Source organism: Microcaecilia unicolor, chromosome 3, assembly GCF_901765095.1.
Source record: "Microcaecilia unicolor chromosome 3, aMicUni1.1, whole genome shotgun sequence".
NCBI lineage: Eukaryota > Metazoa > Chordata > Amphibia > Gymnophiona > Siphonopidae > Microcaecilia > Microcaecilia unicolor.
The window spans coordinates 255,373,484-255,395,585 of NC_044033.1; the positions used below are offsets into that span (position 1 = coordinate 255,373,484).

Sequence of the window (22,102 nt, forward strand, 5' to 3'; positions counted from 1 at the left end):
TGATCTACTTGCTTCATGACTAGCGGTGAGCTGCATCCCCAGTTTCCTTTCCCTTGAGGGACCCCTCAAGCCTCCCCATAGTTTCCTGTTCTGAGTTGAGGTGATGTTGGCTCTTTTCTGTTTCCTGTTTTGAAGTGACTTCTCTTCTTCATTTGCCTGTTCTGGAGTGACCCCCCCCACTGGGTCTTCTGTTCTGAAGTGATCCCCAGTGGGTCTCGTCTCTTGGAGTGACCCTCTCAGAGTCTTTTTCTGTCCTAACGTGCCCCCCTTCTCCTCATAGAATCTTCTGTCCTGGAGTTATCAGATCCACCCTGTGTCTTGATGGGAACCTCTACCCCCCCCAAGTTTCCTGTGCTGAGGTGAAGAGACCTCAGCCCTCCCCCTCATCCTTCTTTAATTTCTTTGCTGAGGAGAGCCCCCCACCCCATACTTCCTGTCCTGAAGTAACCCTCTTCCCCCCTTCCCTGTCGTGAGGCAAGGTGACCTCTGCCCACCCAGTTTACTATTTGAGCTGACCCCATCCTCCTGGTTACCTGTCCCTAGGTGAGGTGGCCACAGTCTTTTCCCAGTTTGCAATTCCTTCTCTCCCCCCACAGATTCTTGTCTTAAGTTGATCCTTTCCCTCCTGGACCCCTGTCTTGAACTGGTTTGAGCCCCTCTTTCTTCTTTTTCCTGAGTTGACTCCGTCACTAACCCCCTTTGGCTTACTGTCCTGAAGTGACCCCATCATTGCCCACCCCTTGTTTTCCAGTCTTGCGGTGACCCCCCCCCCCCCTTCCTTGGTTCCCTGTGCTAAGGTGACTGCCTCCTTGGTTTCCTGTTCTGAGAAGACTGCCCACTCCCCCCCCCCCTGGTTTCCTGTTGAGGCGACTCTGCCCGCCCCCGGCTTCCTGTGCTGGTGTCCCTCCTCCTCCTTGGCTTCCTGTCATAAGTTGAGCCCCGCTCTTGCGGAGAGCCGTCAGGATGATGTGTGAGGTGATGCCGACCATCAGTGAAGACAACAGACGCGGCTCCACATACAGCGCCGATGATGCCAACTTTGAGCAACTGATGGTGAACATGTTGAATGAGCGAGAGCGTCTGCTGGAGACTCTGCGAGAGACACAAGAGGGACTGGCCACGGCACAGCTACGTCTCCGTGAACTGAGCCACGAGAAGGAATCTCTGCAGCGACAGCTCAGCATCGCACTTCCTCAGGTAAAGAGACAATGCCTAGAGACCTACATGTCTCTCTCTCTCCCCCCCAACAAATCCCACAAGTCTTCCCCTAAATTCCTTTCTCCTTGTGTGCTGCACTTTGTCACCCCCCCCCCCACACACACATATTACACACCCTCCCCCTGTCTGTCCAGCATGTGCTTTCTCCTGAGTGAAATATAGAAATGTAGAAACATGATGGCAGATGAAGACCATAAGACCTATCCAGTCTGTCCATCCACACCAACTACTAATCTCTACAATCCTTTCCTCTCCCTCAGAGATCCCCTGTACATAGAAAATGACACAGATAAAGACCACACGGCCTATCCAGTCTGTCCATCCGCCGAACTACTTATCTCTACAATCCCTTCCTCTTCCTCAAGATCCTCTGTACATAGAAACCTAGAAAATGACATAGATAAAGACCATACGGCCTATCCAGTCTGTCCATCTGCCCAACTACTAACATAGTAACATAGTAAATGATGGCAGAAAAAGACCTGCATGGTCCATCCAGTCTGCCCAACAAGATAAACTTATATGTGCTACTTTTTGTGTATACCCTACTTTGATTTGTACCTGTCCTCTTCAGGGCACAGACCGTATAAGTCTGCCCAGCACTATCCCCGCCTCCCGCCACCGGCTCTGCCACCCAATCTCGGCTAAGCTCCTTAGGATCCATTCCTTCTGAACAGGATTCCTTTATGTTTATCCCACGCGTGTTTGAATTCTGTTACTGTTTTCATTTCCACCACCTCCCGCGGGAGGGCATTCCAACCTCTACAATCCCTTCCTCTCTCTCAGAGATCCTCTGCACATAGAAAATGACACAGTTAAAGACCATATGGCCTATCCAGTCTGTCCATCCACACCAACTACTTATCTCTATAATCCCTTCCTCTCCCTCAGAGATCCTCTGTACATAGAAACATAGAAAATGATACAAATAAAGACCATAAGACCTATCCAGTGTGTTTGTCCACCCAATTACTAATCTCTACAATCCCTTCCTCTTCCTCAGAGATCTTCTGTACATGGAAACATAGAAAATGACACAGATAAAGCCCATACGACCTATCCAGTGTGTTTGTCCACCCAACTACTAATCTCTACAATCCCTTCCTCTTCCTCAGAGATCTTCTGTACATAGAAACATAGAAAATGACACAGATAAAGCCCATACGACCTATCCAGTGTGTTTGTCCACCCAACTACTAATCTCTACAATCCCTTCCTCTTCCTCAGAGATCTTCTGTACATAGAAACATAGAAAATGACACAGATAAAGCCCATACGACCTATCCAGTGTGTTCGGCCACCCAACTACTAATCTCTGCAATCCCTTACTCTCTCTCAGAGATACCTGTACATAGAAACCTAGAAAATGACACAGCTAAAGACCATACGGCTTATCCAGTCTGTCCATCTGCCCAACTACTAACCTCTACAATCCCTTCCTCTCCCTCAGAGATCCTCTAAACATAGAAAATGACATAGATAAAGACCATACGGCCTATCCAGTCTGTCCATCTGCCCAACTACTAACCTCTACAATCCCTTCCTCTCCCTCAGAGATCCTCTGTGTATAGAAACCTAGAAAATGACACAGATAAAGACCATACGGCCTATCCAGTGTGTTCGGCAGTGGCGTAGCTAGGGTAGTTGACACCCGGGGCCGGTCATTTTTTAACACCCCCCCAAATCCAGTACTAGGCATACCAAGAATACAAAACACTCAGGACCTATAGAGCAATTCTACCATACCATAAGCAGTAATATCTACGAGTCACACAAGGAAAAGGAAAGCATCTTAAACACTACAGTGAGCACTAGAACATCAATTCACATATTGTAAAACGAAATCAGACAGAATAGTACAGATCGTCGATCCTGCACAGTCAATGCCAATTGAAAGCCATGTCTTTTTCACAAACACAAATACACCCTAATCCACTATAGAATAAATAATCATAAACTTTCTATTTAGACAAAAATTAAACTGAACCCCCGATGCCAGACTCTGCATACAATGCAACACCACAGAAACAGAAAATGTCCCCTAGTACTGTGCAAAATATAAAGACAGCAGATGTATATTTGAAAAAACTAACAAATACCAATCACCACTTTACAAATTAACAAATAGAAATAAAACAAATACAGAAAATAAAATAATACCATTTTATTGGACTAATACATTTAGCTTCCAGAGGCCAAAATCTCCTTCCTCAGGTCAGTACAGTATAGTGCTGTTACAGTATCCTATCTTGATCTGAGGAAGGGGGTTTTGTTCTCTGAAAGTTAAGTCAAAATGTATTAAAATTAGTCCAATAAAAAGATTACCTTATTTACATGTTCTATTTATAAACATTTATTAACACAGCTACAATACTATATCCTAAAGCAAAATAATAAAAATATATATTTACAGTTTGTTGTCTCTGGTTTCTGCTTTCCTCATCTTCTTTTCACCATCTTCCTTCCATCCAGCATCTGTCTTTGCTCTCTCTCTGCCATCCAGTGTCTGCCCTCTCTAATGTCCCTTCCACCCACTGTCTGCCCTCTCTCTCTGCCCTTTCCATCCACTGGCTGCCCTCTCTCTCCCTTCCATCCATATCTGCCCTCTATCTCTGCCCCTTCCATCCACCATTTGCCCCAGTCTGCCCTCTTTCTCTCTCCCCTTCCACCCACCATCTGCCCTTTCTCTCTGCCCCTTCAATCCGTCTGCCCTCCCTCTCCCATCCATCTAGGGTCAGCCCTCCCTCACGCTCCCCCCTTCCATCCAGGGTCTGTCCCCTCTCTCTCTGCCCCCTCTTTTTAGCACCCAGTTCCAGTCCCCTTATTCTACCTGCCCCTAGTTCCAGCCCCAGCCCATATCTCCCACCTGCCTCCCTTTTCAGCCCCACTATCCCACCAGTCCACAGCCCTTTTCTCCCATCAGTCCCGAGCTTCAGCCCCAGCCAGTTCTCCCTGTCCCCTTTAAAGCCCCTAGTCCCCACAGTTTCAGCCCCTGCCCCTTTTCAGCCCCCAGTTCCAGTACTAGCCCCCTTATCCCAACTACCCTCCTTTTCAGCCCCCAGTTCCAGCCCCCTTCATCCACCACATGCCTTGCATCCCCCCTTTTCAGCCCCAGACCCATTCTCCCACCTGCCCCAGGCATGGCCCTATTTTCCCTCCTGCCCCCTTGTCAGACCCCAGTTCCAGCTTCAGACCCCTTCTCCCATCTGAGCACTCCCTTCCCCAGTCCCCTTCTCCCCTCTGAGCACCTCTCTGAGCTCCCCCACCCTCCCCAATCCCTTTCTTCCCTCTGAGCACCCGCATCTGGGCTCCCCCACCCTCCCCAATCCCCTTCTTCCCTCTGAGTACCCGCATCTCGGCTCCCCCACCCTCCCCAATCCCCTTCTCCCCTCTGAGCACCCGCATCTGGGCTCCTCCACCCTCCCCAATCCCCTTCTCCCCTTTGAGCACCTGCATCTGGGCTCCCCCACCCTCCCCAATCCCCTTCTCCCCTCTGAGCACCCGCATTTGGGCTCCCCCACCCCCCCCAATCCCCTTTCCCCTCTGAGCACCCACATCTGGGCTCCCCCACCCTCCCCAATCCCCCTTCTCCCCTCTGAGCACCCGCATCTGGGCTCCCCAACCCTCCCCAATCCCCTTCATCCCTCTGAGCACCCCTCTCAGCTCCCCCATCTGAGTCCCCCCTCCCACCTGACCTGACACACCTACCCGCTCTGTTCTCCTGCTCCCACCCTGTCCTACCTTAAAAAATTTTTTTGCAGCGCCGGAGTGGCAGGCAGCGCCTCCTGCCCTGCTGGTAAAAATCTCCTCAACGTCGTGTCCAGCCTTCCCACATTGAGTCCCGCCTGCCCTCGCGGTAATAGGAAGGCCGGACATGACGTCGAGGAGATTTTTACCAGCAGGGCAGACGCGAGGCGCTGCCTGCCACTCCGGCGCTGCGAAAATTTTTTTTTTAAGGTAGTACAGGGTGGGAGCAGCGGGAGCGGAGCACCCCCCCACCCTCTGACACCCGGGGCCGACCGCCCCCACCGCCCCGCCCTTGCTACGCCACTGGTGTTCGGCCACTCAACTACTAATCTCTGCAATCCCTTACTCTCTCTCAGAGATCCCTGTACATAGAAACATAGAAAATGACACAGATAAAGACCATACAGCCTATCCAGTCTGTCCATCCACCTAACTACTAACCTCTACAATCCCTTCCTCTCCCTCAGAGATCTTCTGTGCTTGTCCCATGCTACAGTCCTCGACTCCACCACCTCCACAGGGCGGCTGTTCCATTATCCACCACCTGTTCCAGAAAGAAAAATATTTTGTTTGGATTTAGCTCAAAGCTTTGTGTTTTATTTATTATTTTATTTAAAATTATTCATAGCCTACTTATCATAACATTCCATGCAGGGAACCGGTTAAACATTAGAGACAAGTTATTACACAACATTAATGAAATGAAACTAAAAACTATCAATCCAGCTATCAACTGACAAAATAATGACTCCTCTTTAAATATCAACAAATTTGTCTCTAGCCGAAAAGATATTGGAAAAGTGTTTCCTAAACATGGGACTGGTAATGTGACAGAGGATTTAAGGTGAAGTACAGCAGGAACCCCCCTGCCCCTGGGAGCCCAAAGGGTTCAATTTGTACCTGAGGCAATGCTAAATGAGATATATTTTTATTTCATTTTACAGTAACCTTTCAGCACACAGCATAGTGGATACCCCAAACCAATTAAATAAGTCACCTGCATGCAGAGAGGGAAAGGAAAGCTACACCATCTGTGAATTCATGAGCCAACCTTGAAAAAGTTACAGCCCTGCTTTCCCTAGTCCTAAGCACTCAGCCCCTCTTCCACACCATAGATCACCCTGAGTCTATCCATCTGTGCATTTATGCCACATAGGTATTCAAATGTCTCTATCATACCTCCCCTCTCCCACCTCCCGTACATTTATACCTCAGAGGTATTTAAATGTCTCTATCATGTCTCTCATCTCCCTCCACCTGTTCATTTGTACCACAGAGGTATTTAAATGCCTCTATCTTATCTCTCATTGTGTGTGTCTCCCTGTCTGTAGTAGCTCCTTTATCTTTCCTTAGTTGTCTCTCAGACTCTCTTTCTCTTCAGGAATTTGCAGCCCTGACCAAGGAACTGAATATGTGCCGGGAGCATCTCCTGGAACGGGAGGAGGAGATTTCGGAGTTAAAAGCAGAAAGGAATAACACCAGGGTTAGTCTGGCCCTGTTGAAATTGGGGAGGAAGCCGGGGAGATGCTTCGTGGGATCCCGATGAATGAGAAAAGGACTGAGGAGAGAGTTTATGCTCCCCTGGGGATGAAGAGAGAAGGAGAGACATGGGTGTCTGAGTGAAGGGGGTAAAGATACAAGTGTTTGAGTGAAAGAGATGTGGGGGAAGATGCTGGTGTGTTAACGGGGAGGGGAGTTGGGGTAATGCTGTGTCTGAGCGATGGGTGCTGGCATATGAATTCTGGAATTCATTGCCAGAGAATGTGGTAAAGGCAGTTAGCTTAGCGGGGTTTAAAAAAGGTCTGGATGGCTTTCTAAAGAAAAAGTCCACAGACCATTATTAAATTGACTTGGGGAAAATCCACTACTTATTTCTGGGATAAGCAGCATAAAGTGTATTGAACTTTTCCGGGATCTTGCCAGGTATTTGTGACCTGGATTGGCCACTGTTGGAAACAGGATGCTGGGCTTGATGGACCTTTGGTCTGTCCCAGTGTGGCAATACTTATGTATGTATGAATTGGGGAGAGGATAGTGATGTCCTCACTTATCATGGTGGAAGCCCAGTGAAATAGATTAACCTCTTTCCTAACTTGTCCTGTCGTTGTCTCCCTCCTTATGCCTCCCTCTCTCCCTCCCTTTCCAGCTGCTCCTGGAGCACCTGGAATGCCTGGTGTCTCGGCACGAGCGTTCCCTCAGGATGACAGTGGTGAAACGGCAGGCCCAATCCCCTGCTGGGGTCTCCAGCGAGGTGGAAGTGTTGAAAGCTCTGAAATCCTTATTTGAACACCACAAGGCTCTCGATGAGAAGGTGAGTGTGGCTGCTCTCTCCCTTGCTGGCTGAGATTTGAGGGGTGGGTGAGGACGGGTAGACCTTAGATATAGCACCTGAGCTCTGAGGAGCCTGGAGTATCTCTTCTGAGGGCATGGGAGGTTTGGAAAACGAGCAGTTCATATACAGTCCCCTCCACCAACTTTTTGTTCTCTGTCCGCAGGTCCGCGAGCGTCTGAGAGTGGCACTGGAGAGAGTGGCTGTCCTGGAGGAAGAACTGGAAATCTCCAGCCAGGAGGTACCGTGACCTGCACCCTGCCCAGAAAAGTGACCCTGCTTCATGCCACCGGCATCTCTGCTGTCCCTCAGGTCACCTCACAGCCTTTCCAGGGAGTTTGGAGGTGTGGTGGGCCCCAGCCATGCACCACTGGCGTGAGCAGTGTCCTTGGAGGTCCTTGGAGGTTCCTGAGAGTGATGGAGCCACTGGGAAAAGGTTGGCGGGAGGGAGGCAGGGAGGGAGTGCTGGGGGGGGCTCGGGTCAGGCCTGTGACCTGTCAATCTCTTTCTGCCCTTTAGTCTCTCACTCTGCGGGAGCAGCTGGCCCGAAGACGTTCAGGAATCGATGACACCTGTAAAGATAAAGATGGAAACAGCCAAAGCAGTGTAAGAGGAGAGGAGGAGTCTCCTATTGGCAGGGAATTGTATAAGAGAGGAGAAGAGGTCTTCTATTGGCAGGGATTCAATCGGGGCTGGTGGTAGTGGGGAGATTATGGAGCTCAGTTGATACCAGTAGGCTCTGGCTCCCTCAAGAAACCAGCTGATCAGAAGGTTGGGAATGATCCGCATTTGATTTGGTAGCTGGAAGAGAAGGAAGAGGGCTGGACCCTAAAAAGAGTCCTGACAGTTACAGGAGGGTCTGGTCCTTATTGGTGACGGGAGACCTTGTCTGTATGGGGGCGAGGGGATGACTTTGCAGCTTGGTGAGGCTGTTGCGTCTTTTCCCATTGGAAATAGGAAGGAGTGTGAACAAAGCCAGGATCTACCATCTATTTTCCCTCTCCTCTGCTTTTGCCCTCTCTTGTTCAGGCCTTGTTGAATGGGGCTTCCTCACACTTGGAGCCAAGGGGGGGCCGGGAGTCCGAGATGGAGGATGTCCTGGAGAAGCAGAGGATGGAGCTGTCCCAGCTGAAAGAACGGCTCACCATGATGTGCCGCCAGATGGCTGAACTGGAAGAGGAACTGAATACGGCACAAAAAGACCTTATCAAATCGGAGGAGGTGAATGCTAAACTCCAGAGAGACCTGAAGGAGGTAAGATGGGGTGTGGGGGGGGAAGGGGGGTGTGGGGGGGGGGGGGTGTGGGGGGGGGTGTGGGGGAAGCCTCTGGGCATGATGAGCTTATATCCCCAAACTTTCCTGTACTGAGGGGACAGGCTTGGTATTTTTCTCTTTCAATTTGTGTCTGCATATTTATCCCCTTATTCTATTTTTCTCTATCCTCTTTGGAAAATGTGTCTCTTCTCTCATTGGATTTTGTTCAGTACAGGAGGAATCTTTCTGCTTCTCTTTTGCTGCTCTTACGCTGCAGAGAGACTCTGACATCTCAGAGTTTCCAGTTCAATTTGTGTCTGCACGTTTATTTTTCTAATTTCTGGTCTCATATTCTCTCTTTTCCCCTCTCTCTTTGGGAAACTTGTCTCTTTTGTCTTTGCAGTTTGCTCAGAACAGAAGGAGATGCATTTCTGCTTCCCTTTCGCTGCTCTTGCACTGCAGACAGACTCTATCTCAGGGTTTTTCCTCTAATTTGTGGTCTCTTATTCTGTGTTTTTTCTCTGTTCTCTTTGGGAAATGTGTCTCTTCTCTCTGGATTTTGCTCAGAACAGGAGGAAATGCATTTCTGCTTCTCTTTCTCTGGTATCTCAGGGTTTCCAGCTTAGTTTGTGTCTGCTGGTTTCTATTTCTAATTTCTGGTCTCTTATTCTCTGTTTTTCTCCCTTCTCTTTGGAAAATGTCTCTAATCTCTTTGGATTTTGCTCAGTACAGGAGGAAATGCATCTCTGCTTCTCTTTCTCTGGTTTTGCACTGCAGACTCTGACGTTGTGGGGTCTTTAACTCTAATTTGTGGTCTCTTACTCTGTTTTTCTCTCTCTTTTTTTTTTTTAGAGAGATTTCTTTATTAAATTTTTGATAACTTTTGGAACAGTGGTGACCACACGGTCCAAATATTTCTTACATAGCTCTATACATTCTATATAGTACATATCAACCAACTCACATTTCCTCTCGTCTTACCCCTCTACCCTCTCCACCCTATCCTCCCTCCCACTTGTTCCTCCCTCCCCTGATGGCAGCCATAGATGATCTCTTTTGCATTCATATGGTTCCCAGATTTTCTGGAACCCTTGCGTCAGTCCTTTTCTCAACGCAGTCAGTTTAGACATCTGATATATATAGTCCACTTTATAACCTACTCTTTGCATAGAGGGCACTTCCACTTTTTTCCATGCACGGGCCAGCTGCATCTTAGCTGCAGCAAAGATTTGGATCGCCAATTTGTGTTCCTGCACCCTGCTCTCCTTTTGTCGCGCATGAAGTAGGCAGTATTCTATCTGTCGCGTGTATCCCCCCTTTCCCAGCTCATTGACCACCTCCACTATCTTTTCCCAGAACACTTGCACCTTGGGGCATTCCCACCATATGTGTACAAATGTCCCTCTTTCTCCACATTCTCTCCAGCAATCTTCTGACACATTCGTGTATATCCTATGGAGTCTATCTGGTGTATAGTACCACCAGTATAAGATCTTATATCCGTTTTCTACCAGTGGCTGCGAGATTGAGGCTTTCAATAGGAACCTTAAACTGCTCGCCCACCATCCTGTCGGCAGAGTTTTGTGTATCACTGCTTCCCATCTATCCGTATAGAAATCCTGTGGTGAAGTGAATAGTATCAATGCCTTATATAATCGTGTTATACATCCCTTCCCCCCTCCTCCCTTCAGTGCCCTCTCTAATCCCGTCTCAGTCAGCTCAAGTTCCTCTCTTGCCCTTCTCTGGATGAAGTTCCTCACACAGTGATAATAGACCTGGTCTTTATCATCCAGATCATACTCCTCTTTTACTGTCTCAAATCCCTTTATTTCCCCATCTTCCCACAATTGTCCCAGCATATATAGTCCCTTCTTGGCCCAAATCTGATACGTTTTCTCTTCTTCTCCCAATGGGAAACCCGGGGCACCACCTATGGCCATTTGCAAGAAATAGCGACATTCAGGGAAAACCTTTGCTCTAATTTGGAACCATGTATTAAGCAAGTGATTCATCCCAATTGGGAGTTTCCGCGCCTCCGCCCTGGCATTTGCTTTCGGCTTCCACAATATATTTCCCAAAAAACAGGAGCCCATCCATGCCCTTTCCCAATGAAGCCATTTCTTTTTTTTTTTTTTCCATTTATTTTATTATTTTCATGTATAAACATATCAAAACAGAGAATAATTTTAATACAACCATATTGCTTGACACCTTGCCTGGACTGTTTCCCATTTCTAATTCCACTCATTCAATTTCTCAGAGCCCCTCCCACCCCCTCCCTTCCTCTCCTCCCTCCCCCCCCCCCCCCCACCCCCCCCCCCCCCCCCCGCTCGATCTACTCATTCGTGCCTAACATTTACTGTCTCTTAGTGTCTCGGGAGGACAACCACTGTTCATAGAGCTGCCAAGTCTTTTGATGTTGTATTAAATGTCCATTCCGTAATGCTGTGAGTTTGGACATAAGGCAAATGTAGTCTAATTTTTGCAGGACTTTATGAAGGCCCGGCAGTGATGGTTGTTTCCAAGCCGCTGCTAATACCAGCTTGCCTGCCACAAACAGTTGTCCAGCAAACTGATGTATTGGATTTGGAACTCCTTCGGGTTTAAAATGTAGCAAACAGTAATCCATCTTCATTGGGTAGGTTATCCCAGTGACCTCAGTCAGAAATTTCAGAAGCATTGTCCAGTATGTCTGAGCGTGTGTGCAGGCCCACCAGATGTGGAACATGTCCCCTATTCCATCGCACTGTCGCCAGCATGTAGCTGAGCATCCTCTAAACATCTTTGCAATGCGATGCGGGGTATAGTACCAGCAGTATAATATCTTATGTCCATTCTCAATCATAGAGCTAGAAATCGAGACCTTAAGCAGAGATTTAAATGCTAATTTCCATTGTTGAAAAGTATATGTTTCCTTCAAGGCTTCATTCCATATAGCTAAATAATGTTCTACGGGGTTGGAGTATAGAAGCAATGCTTCATAGAGTCTTGATATGCTCCCCTTACCTCCCCCTCTCATCATACACATTTCTATCTTAGTTTCTGATAAGTTAAGCTCATCTCTTGCCCTTCGCTTTATAAAGTCCTGTACTTGGTAATATTGGAAAGCCTGTAAGGAGGATAAACCATGTTCCTTGCAGAGCTCTTCAAACGCTATTGTCGTATTCTCTTCCCACATTTGGCCCAACGTACACAGACCCATATCTTCCCAGCCACAGTAGGCCGTGGTATGCCTTCCTGGTGTAAAGTGTGGAGCAAATCTAAGGTACATGTGCCGAAAAAACTTACGTCCTGGAAAGAACTGTTCTCGCACCCCACTCCAGGTGTGCAAGGGCCACTGCATCAGCGGCGGACATCCCTTGATGAGTTCATCTAACTCCTGTTTAGCTAGCCATGGAATAGCCCTAAGCGGGAAGGGGCCCACCCAGCCCTGCTCCATCCTGACACTCAATTTTTCTGTGTCTGTGAACCAAGCCGCTATTGTTCTAAGATGTGCCGCCTGGTAATATAGGGTAATAGAGGGGACCCCCATCCCTCCCTGCTGCCTTGGTTGGTACATAACTTCTCTTCTAACTCGCGGTGGTCTTTTTTTCCAGATAAAGGAGAAGATGTCCCTCTGGAGGCCTCGTAAGAAGCTATCTGGGATGGAAATTGGTAATGCCATAAAAAGATACAGTATCCTTGGGAGTACTACCATTTTTACTGCACTTATCCTCCCAACCCAGGACAACTGTAGACCCCCCCATCTTTGCAAGTCTTGCAGCAAACGCTTCGCTATCTCGGGGAAATTAACCTGGTATAACTCCTTGATGTCTCTGGGAATATTAACCCCCAGGTATCGAATGTATCGCGATGCCCATCGGAACGGAGTTTGCCTGCTGTAGACGGGATTTTTGTTCAATGGGAATATTTATGTCAAGCACTTCAGATTTGTCTAGATTAATCTTAAACCCCGAGACTTTCCCGTATGCATTTAGCATCTCTAGTATTTTCGGAAAGGAGGTCTCAGGATCTTTTAGCATCAGCAAGACGTCATCTGCAAAGAGAAGCGTCCGCGTTTCGATTCTACCCAATCGTGGCCCCTTTACTTCTGGATGTGCCCTAAGCCTAACCGCCAACGGCTCCATTACAATGGCAAAAAGCAGGGGGGGACATTGCACATCCCTGCCTTGTTCCTCTATATAAATTGAAGGGCTCTGTCAGTCTGCCATTTATTCTAATGGAGGCCTGAGGGGTTTTATAGATTAGACGAAGCCAGTGGAGGAAACGTCCAGTGAATCCCATTTTATCTAGCACTCCAAACAAGAAGGACCAGCTCACTCTGTCAAACGCCTTTTCGGCATCTAGTGACAGAATGCATAATGGAGACCGCGTGTCCTGTGCATGGTATACCAAATGTAGTGCTCTACGTATATTATCGAATGTCTGTCTCCCATGCACGAAGCTTGCCTGATCCTCATGAACTAGAAAGGGTAGATGTTTTTGCAGTCGTGTTGCCAAAATCTTTGTGAAGATCTTATAGTCTATCCCTAACAGTGAGATAGGCCTATAAGATCCACAGAGCTGTGGGTCCCTCCCTGGCTTGTGGATGACTGTAATATTAGCCAAATTCCAGGTTGGGGGGAGCCCCGGACTGTCCTCTAGGGAATTAAACACTTGCAATAGCAATGGGGCCAGAAGCTTCCCAAATGTTTTATAGAATTTGCCAGTGAAGCCATCGGGTCCCGGAGCCTTACCTGCCGGGAGCTCCTTAATAGCGTGAATAACCTCTTCCATTTCAATGGGGTATGCTAGCATCTGAGTGGCACTAGATGTCAGTCTTGGAAGCTCTAACCCCTCTAAGTAATCTGTTATCTCTATATGATCTGTCTCCTCGCCTCTGGTGTATAACTTCTCATAAAGTCTTTGAATGCTAACTCTATATAATCAGAGTCTGTGTGGGTGTCCCCTCCCTCATCCCTTAGGCTCGCAATTATGTTGCGGTTCGCTTGCTGTTTTAGCCTATAGGCCAGAAGACGGCTAGCCTTATTGCCAAATTCGTAGTGAGTCTGTTGAGCCTTCTGAAGACTCTCGGAGATATCCGCTAGCTCCAAATCACAGATTTGATCCCGCAGCCGGCGAGCTCTATCTAAGCTCGCCTGCTTATGTTCCGATCCACCACTATGAAGCCTGGCTTCTTCCTGTTCTAGTTGTTTCCGGAGAGTCGCCTCTTTTAACATCCGCTGTTTCCTAGTGTGTGCCTTCAGCGCTATGAGGTGACCCCGCATGACTGCTTTAAATCCCTCCCAAACTATTATCGGTGAAACTGTCCCATTATCATTGAATTGGATATATTCTTTAATATTGGTTTCAATGCTAACTAGATTAGCCGGATCCTGCAAAAGAGCATCATCCAGACGCCAGCTTTTCTGTCTCCCTCGCGTATTGGGTAGTGTCAGCTGCATCAGAACCGGAGAGTGGTCTGACCAGGTTCTAGGTAAAATCTGCTGTGTCCCTGCCAAACCTGCTATCGCTGCTTCTCCTAGCCAGTAGTCAATCCTGGAGGATGACTTGTGTACTGCAGAGTAGTAGGTATAGCTACGCTTTCTTGGGTGTACTTGCCGCCACAGGTCTATTAGGTGCCAATGATTCACAAATTCGTGCAATTTTGCTCTATCTCTTCGGCCATATTGTATGCTACTCGAGGAGTTGTCTAGATGAGCCTGCATGGTAAGGTTAAAATCCCCCCCCCCACCAATAGGGAGCCCTCTACATGTTTCTGGAGCAGTTGGTCTAACTCTGAGAAAAAACCTTCTTGCTGTGCATTCGGCCCATACACGTTTACTATAGTAAAGATCTGTCCTAATAGCGACAACACTACCAGGAGGTATCTTCCCCCCTTGTCTCTGGTCACTTTAAGTATGTTCCAGGGTTTATCACCCACAAATGCCATCATTACCCCTTTACTCTTTGTGTTGTCGCTATTGGACGCAAAATATATATGGGGATATTTCTTATGGTAGCACAAATATTCATGTCTGGATAGTAAGTGGGTCTCCTGCACTAGGACCACATCTGCTCGCAAACGGAGCATTTCTCTAAACAGGAGTTGTCGCTTTCTCGGGATATTCAACCCTCTGGCATTAATCAGTAGTAGGTTAATATCTGCCATGAGATGTCATAATAAGTTGCTCTATTGCCTGCTAATCTCTGAGTCATTATGCTTCTTTGCCTATTTCCTATTGGTTTCCTCTGATGAGCCCTCCCCTTAACATCCTGATAGGCCTCTTTCTTGTCCCTATCCCAGGGTTTCCCTCCCTCCCCCCTCCCCCCTCCCCTCATTAGAAAGCTGCCCCTGTATATCACTAAGGGCATTCTAGAAGGAAGTGTAAGCTGTTCAGTCCATATTTCCGCGGAGGCTCCTGCATCTTTGAGTTAAGCCTTGTCTCTTTGCAATTTTAACCTTTCTATAAAATTAAGTGACAACAGAACAACATAACAGGTGTTTGCATAGTATTAACAAAACAAAATACATCACCCAATCACTTCCTAAGGTCCAACTTTTTTTTTTGCAGCATTGCCACTGAGCGCACGTTCAATCAACTTCTGTCTTTTTGCTGATTCAACAGTTGCTCCTTAACCGAGGCTTCCCAGTGAAGTGCTTCTCATTCAGGTCACTTTTGTTGCCGACTGTTGGCGTTTTAGGCGTCACTGACCATTGCCTACTCGTTGCCATTTAGGCGGTATCACCCGGGTTGGGCCTCTCTTTGCTGCTGTCGTCGGAGTTGATGTCTCCATCTCGACTTCCTCTGGTAGCACTTCTTTCGCCTCTGCAAGTGTTCTTATGTGCTGCATTTTACCCTCTTTATAAAATACTAGCGCAAATGGATGCCTCCACTTGTACCGGATCCCCAGTTCTTGAAGTCTTCTAGTGACTGGTTTGAGTTCCGCTCTGCGCTTCAATGTAGTGGCTGCCAGATCTTGATACACTTCCACTGTGTATGTATCCCACTTAAAATTTGGGGTCTGTCGTGCCGCTTTTTGCCACCTGCTCCTTCATCTTAAGTCTCTAAAGCACACTATTATGTCCTTAGGCAGATTGGCTCGTGGAGAGCTGAGTGCCCGGTGAGCTCTCTCAATGAGGATCGCGGTTGGTTCTATTGCTGTTCCTCCAGCTGTTAGCAGATCACTTGTCAGCCTTTGTATAGTATCCTCACAGTCAATGTAGGCAGGGGACTCCGGCAGGCCACGAAACCGCAAATTGCATCTGCGACTACGGTTCTCCAGATCCTCTAACTTGTCGAGGACCTGCTGATGGGCTAGCTGGCTTTCCGTGGTTCGCTGATCTAAGGTCTCGAGTGCGTCTGACTGGGCATCAAGCCGATTTTCTGCCTCCTCCAGGCGAGAACCTAGCTCTCTTATTTCACCTTTGAGATCTGCCCCCATAGTCACCAGCTCACTTCGCATTGCCTTCAGGTCTGCCCGAATCTCCTGCAGCCATTTCTGCCACTCCGGACCCACTTCTTCCTCGGGCTCCTCCTGGTCTTTATTGGTGTGTGTTTCCCCTGAGGGTGCTGATTCTACAAGTTCCGCTGCCGCGATCGCCCGTTCCGGGCGGTTCAATGTTGCGGCCGCCATTTTATTTTCTCCGCGCGCCAACGATGTAAATGCGAAGCGGGAGAAATTCACTCTCTCCGTCTCCGTCTGCATCGGGAGTTTAATCCCGCTGTGTTGCGCTCTCCTCTGCTCGCGTTTTGCAATAATTTCGCCGCTTGAAACAGGCTTTTTAGCTTGTAGATCTCCGCGGGTTATACGGAGCTCAGCTAGCATGCAGCCATGCCGTTTCGTGACGTCACTTCCTCCATGAAGCCATTTCTTAGTGCTAGTCGGCGTCCAGTCGGCCAATATTTTTAGTTGAGCCGCTTGGTAATATAGAAGGAAGTCTGGGACCCCCATACCTCCCACTGCTGGGGGCTGGTGCATAACCCCCCTGCGGACCCTCGGTGGTTTCTTTATCCAAATGTATGCAAATACTCTCCGGTGCAGACGCCGAAAAAAAATGTGCGGGATCGGCACCGGGAGAGCCGTGAACAGGTACAGCAGTTTGGGCAATATTATCATTTTTATCGCATTGATCCTACCTGTCCATGCCGTAGTTAGTCTCTCCCATCTATCTAGCTCAGCAAATAGCTCTTTTACTTTACTAGGGTAATTAGCCTGATATAGCTTTTCCACCTTGGGGGTGATCTGTACCCCTAGATATTTGATAGATTTTAGGGCCCACACAAATGGGTACCTTTCCTTTATCTCCTGTACCTCTTTTTGGGATACTGTTAAATTGAGGATTTCCGATTTTGCTAGATTGATTTTGAACTCTGACATCCGCCCATATTGTGTTATCACCTCCATCACCCCGTGAAGGGTCCTACTCGGGTGCGAGAGAGTCAGCAGAATATCGTCCTCAAAGAGCATAATCTTGTGTTCTCGTTTGCCTCTGACCACCCCCTTAATTCCTGTGTGTTCTCTAATTTTCCGTGCTAGTGGCTCTATAGACAAGGCAAACAAGAGAGGGGACAGAGCACATTCCTGTCTCGTACCTCTATATAACCACACCGGACTAGTCTGCCCACCATTAATTTTTAGGGTTGCCATGGGCTCCGCATATATGAGTTGGAGCCACTTGTAAAATCTATCTCCCATTTCAACCCTTTTCACCAATGTTAATAGAAAGGCCCAGTCCACCCGGTCAAAAGCTTTCTCTGCATCTACTGAGAGCAAGAGTACCGGGTCCCTCTCATCCTCTATTTGCTGAATTACATGCATCAGGCATCTAATATTGTCTCCCCCTTGACGCCCCTCTATGAACCCTGCTTGGTCATTATGAATCAAGCGTGGCATCACTCCTCTCAGTCTACGCGTCAGTATTTTAGTGAAAATCTTGTAGTCGGTATTTAGAAGAGATGTTGGTCTGTATGAGCCACATTGTTGCGGGTCTTTTCCTGGTTTCAAAATTAGTACTATTTCCACCAGTCTCCAGGAATAGGGTATCTCCTGCGCTTCATCAAAGAGGTGAGCACCTTCAGCAATAGGGGGGCCAACCATTTCCTGTACATCTTATAAAATCGTACTGGAAAGCCATCAGGCCCCGGGGCCTTATGATTAGGCAGGTCGCTTATTGCTTCCTCTATCTCCTCTAATGTGATTGCTGCTGATATTCTGTCTCTCTCGCCCTCCGTTACCCTCTGCAGTTCTATCCCCTCCACATAGTTCGCCAATTCCTCCTTGGTGGCTATCTGCTCCCCTTTATATAATTGGCTATAGAAGTTCCGGAATGCTTCTTGTATATCCTCACTTTTAGTAAGTATATTCCCCTCCATATTTTTTATAGCAGCTATATAGTTGCGCTGTTCTCTTTTTTTTAATTTATGAGCCAAGAGTCTGCTAGCTTTATTACCAAATTCAAAGTGTTCTTGCTTCACTGACTGTAGCTGAATGGCTATTTCCTCTAGATGTAATGCATTAAGCTGTTCTCTTATCTGCTGTATTTCCTTCTCCCTTTTACTATTGGTGGGATCAGCCTTATGTTCCTTTTCTAGTCTTTCCATCTGTTCTCTTATCTTAATTTCTTTATCTTTTTTTTTCTTTATTCAGGTGTGTCTGTAAAGCAATTAATTGTCCTCTTATCACTACTTTCAGCCCTTCCCAAACACTCACAGGTTGAACTTCCCCTGTATCATTAATCTTGATGTATTCTTCTATGCCTTTTTCAACTTGTTGTGCAGTTTGGGGATCTAATAATATAGCTTCGTTCATGCGCCAGTTTCTGCACCCCCTCTGTTTTGTCCTGATTGCCACCACCAACCTCACCATGCAGTGATCAGTCCAGGAACAGGACTCAATCTCAGTCTGCAATATTTTGCCCCTTATGGCTCCATCACCCAGCCAATAGTCTATTCTCGAATATGTTTTATATTTAGGCGAATAGTATGTGTAGTCTCTCTCATTCCTGTGTATCTCTCTCCAGACATCCACCAGACATTCCCGTGCCATCCAGCTTCTCATAGGCTGCCTATCCTTTTGAGCATATCCCGCTATGCCTCCCGAATTATCCACATGTGGGTCTAGTGCGATATTAAAATCACCGCCTAATAGGAGATGCCCTCTAGCTTCCTTCTGAATTATCTTTTCCAGCTCTTCTATAAACTCCTTTTGGCCATCATTAGGAGCATATACACATACCAAAGTATATTGTACATTATACAGTGATGCCACTACCATGAGGTATCTCCCCTCAGGATCTCTTATCATTTCCTGTATGATTCATGGGCACGCACTGGAAAACGCTATTAAAACCCCTTTGTTTTTTTTTATCCCTTCTCTATTGGAGGCATACTGTATTAGTGAGTATTTCTTATGCCTCACTAGTCGCTCATGTCCTCGTTTCAAGTGCGTCTCCTGGATGAACATTACATCTACTTTCATGCGTATCATCTCTCTGAACATCTGAGAGCGCTTTTGAGGGGTATTAAGGCCTCTGACGTTCAGAGTCACACAATTAAGAGCCATCTGTATTACTGTTATACTGCATATCTATCCTGCCATCCCACTGTCCATCTCTTCGTCGCTTCTCCCCCCATAAACCAATTCTACGCCCCCTTCCCTCCTCCTTCCCCACTCCCTCCCCTTCCCCATTCAGCATAAGCACCAGAACTTTTAATCAGTAGGTGCTACTCAGGCAGGAAGTGACCTCCTTTCACCCTTCTGTCACCTTAATTAGAAGCGTCGCTGTTGCTTAGTACAAAAACATCCCCCCGGGGTAGTTTTATATTTCAGCCCATACCTTGGACTCTATGCATATATTTATATAACTTATATACAGATATATATCCCCCCTCCCTCTCAAACTCAACAAATAACATCAACTGTCTTCAGTTCTATTTCTTCTCTGTCTCGGTCCATTGATCTGCTGCTCATTTCACCTGATCTTCCAATTTGGATAGGTCTCCTCCAGGAGCTTCAGGTCAGCCGTCCCGCTGATTGCTGGCGCTGTAGCCTCTTGCGCCCCACTCTCTGCCATTTGGGGCGGTTGATCAATGCTCCCATCGGCCCGCTCCTATCCGTCGCTGTTGGGGTCTCCAAGGGTTCTCCCTCTGGGAGTGCCTCCCGCGCTTCTGCTATCGTGCGGATTTGGTGCATCTTTCCATCCTTATAGAACACCAACGCAAATGGGTGTCGCCATCTATAACGCAGGCCCATCTCTCGTAGCTTGATTGTCACTGGCTTTAGCTCCGCTCTTCTCTTTAAATTTGCCGCAGCCAGGTCCTGATACACCTCTATGTGATGTGTGTCCCATTTAAAATCAGCTACTTGACGAGCGGCCTGCAAGATTTTTTCCTTCATCTTATATTCCTGGAAACAGGCTATAATATCTTTAGGCAAGTTCTGTCTTGTCGGGCCCAATGCCCGATGCGCTCGTTCTATCTTATTTCCTCTGGGTTCATTGTAGTTCCCTCCTTGGAGAGTAGCGCACCTGCTATTTTTTGCACCACCGTTCTCTGCATCCTGGTAGACCGGATGTGTCCGGTATACCCCGGAATCGCAGGTTACAGCGTCTGCTTCTATTTTCCAGGTCCTCCAGTTTGTCGCCAATTTGTTGTTGTCCCAGTCTGACATCGGAGACCTGCAAATCTAGGGAATGCAGAGCTTCCGTTTGGTCTTCCATCCGATTTTCCACTTCGTCTACTCTCTGGCCGACTTCTGCGATTTCTCCCCTCAGATTGGCACCTAGCGTTCAGGTCGGATCGGATTTCTTGTAGCCACTTGCGGAGCTCAGGTAGCAACTCCCCCAACCGGTCCATTTGCTCCTGGGATGGGAACAACTCCCTATCCGATTCCTGCGTGTTTGGCACAGTCTCGGTTTGCTCCGCCATTTTTTTTTTCGGCGCGCTGCTTTCAAAAGCAAATTGGGAGAGATTTAATGGACCGCCACTCGCCTGCATTCCTTCTCCGCTCTCCGTGTCCTATAGCAGATCTCAAGAGCGTTTTGTGCCCACGTTCATCGCTGTATAGAGGGGGGAATCGTTCGTTTTATCGCGGGTGTGCTGGAGCTCAGTGTTTAAGCAGCCATTCGGTCCGCTGACATCACTTCCTCTTCCCCTGTTTTTCTCTCTTGACTCTGGAAATTAATATGTTTTGTCTTTTTGGATGTTACCCAGCACAGGAGGAAATGCATTTCTGCTTCGCTTTTTCTGTTCTTGCACTGCAGACAGACTCTGATATCTCAGGGTTTTTGTCTCTAATTTGTGGTCTCTTATGCTCTGTTTTTCTCTCTTCTCTTTGGGAAATGTGTCTCTTCTCTTTGGATTTTGCTCAGTACAGGAGGAAATGCATTTCTGCTTCTCTTTCTGTGCTCTTGCATTACAGACAGACTCTGACATCTCGGGGTTTCTGTTTCTAATTTGTGGTCCCTTATTCTATGTTTTTTCTCTCTTTTCTTTGTGAAACATGTCTCTTCTCTATTTGGATTTTGCTAAGCCGTCTTCCCTGAACAAAATGATTTCTATATTGCTTGGTGAACGTATCTAAGGGAGAGAAATCAGGATATATAGAGGGTATGATACAGGATCTGGGAGGGGAAGTTGAGGAGGTGGAAGAGTGATTTTATTGGAAATGGAATTAAAATATCTAGATGGTATCTGGTCACACAGAGTGCATCAGATTTGGCCGACAGCTGGAGATGTTGACATTATGAAGGGGCTTTATTTTCACATATGTAGAAACAGGTGGGTCAGTGTTCTCGGAGGTTGCATGGGTGGATGTTCCGTTTGAAGTGAGGCTGTTTCTTCCTCATCACCCAGAGAGTGAAGGGGTGAAAGGTGAAGGGTTATTTGTGCAGTGTGTTTCTGCAGCTTGATTAGAAATAACTAAGTCTTTCCGAGGAGGGTCTGGGATGTAGATTTGCTCTCCAAGCTGAGGGCAGCTCAGTATATCTCTGAGAAAACGCAGACTCTGTATCCGCTGGGCACAGGAACAGGTGCTGAGCTGGTTCCAGGGGAGAGGGGGAAATGGGGGCCTGGTTTGTAGCTCAGACGTTCTTTTTGTTTTTCAGGGTATTAAGATCTGGAACACTATCCCTGTTCATCTTATTACACCATATATTCTTTTTCGTAAAGCACTTACTACTACTACTACTTGACATTTCTAAAGCGCTACTAGGGTTACGCAGCGCTGTACAATTTAACATAGAAGGACAGTCCCTGCTCAAAGGAGCTTACAATCTAAAGGACAAATGTACAGTCAGTGAAATAGGGGCAGTCTAGATTTCCTGAAAGGTATAAAGGTTAGGTGCCGAAAGCAACATTGAAGAGGTGGGCTTTGAGCAAGGATTTGAAGATGGGTAGGGAGGGGGCTTGGCGTAAGGGCTCAGGAAGTTTATTCCAAGCATAGGGTGAGGCAAGGCAGAATGAGCGGAGCCTGGAGTTGGCGGTGGTGGAGAAGGGTCCTAAGAGGAGGGATTTGTCCTGTGAGCGGAGGTTACGGGCGGGAACGTAAGGGGAAATGAGGGTAGAGAGGTAA

General features: G+C 47.5%; 1 protein-coding gene across 1 annotated transcript in view; it reads left to right on the forward strand.

Annotated features, from left to right (window-relative positions):
* The first annotated feature begins 856 nt into the window (after positions 1-856).
* PPFIA3 (PTPRF interacting protein alpha 3) overlaps positions 857-22,102 on the forward strand; it is a 65,104-nt gene continuing 43,858 nt past the window's right edge. The window contains 6 exon segments of the mRNA XM_030197952.1: positions 857-1,197; positions 6,347-6,448; positions 7,112-7,276; positions 7,461-7,535; positions 7,814-7,900; positions 8,324-8,548. Coding sequence (XP_030053812.1) covers positions 964-1,197; positions 6,347-6,448; positions 7,112-7,276; positions 7,461-7,535; positions 7,814-7,900; positions 8,324-8,548 — 888 coding nt within the window. The 5' untranslated portion in view covers positions 857-963.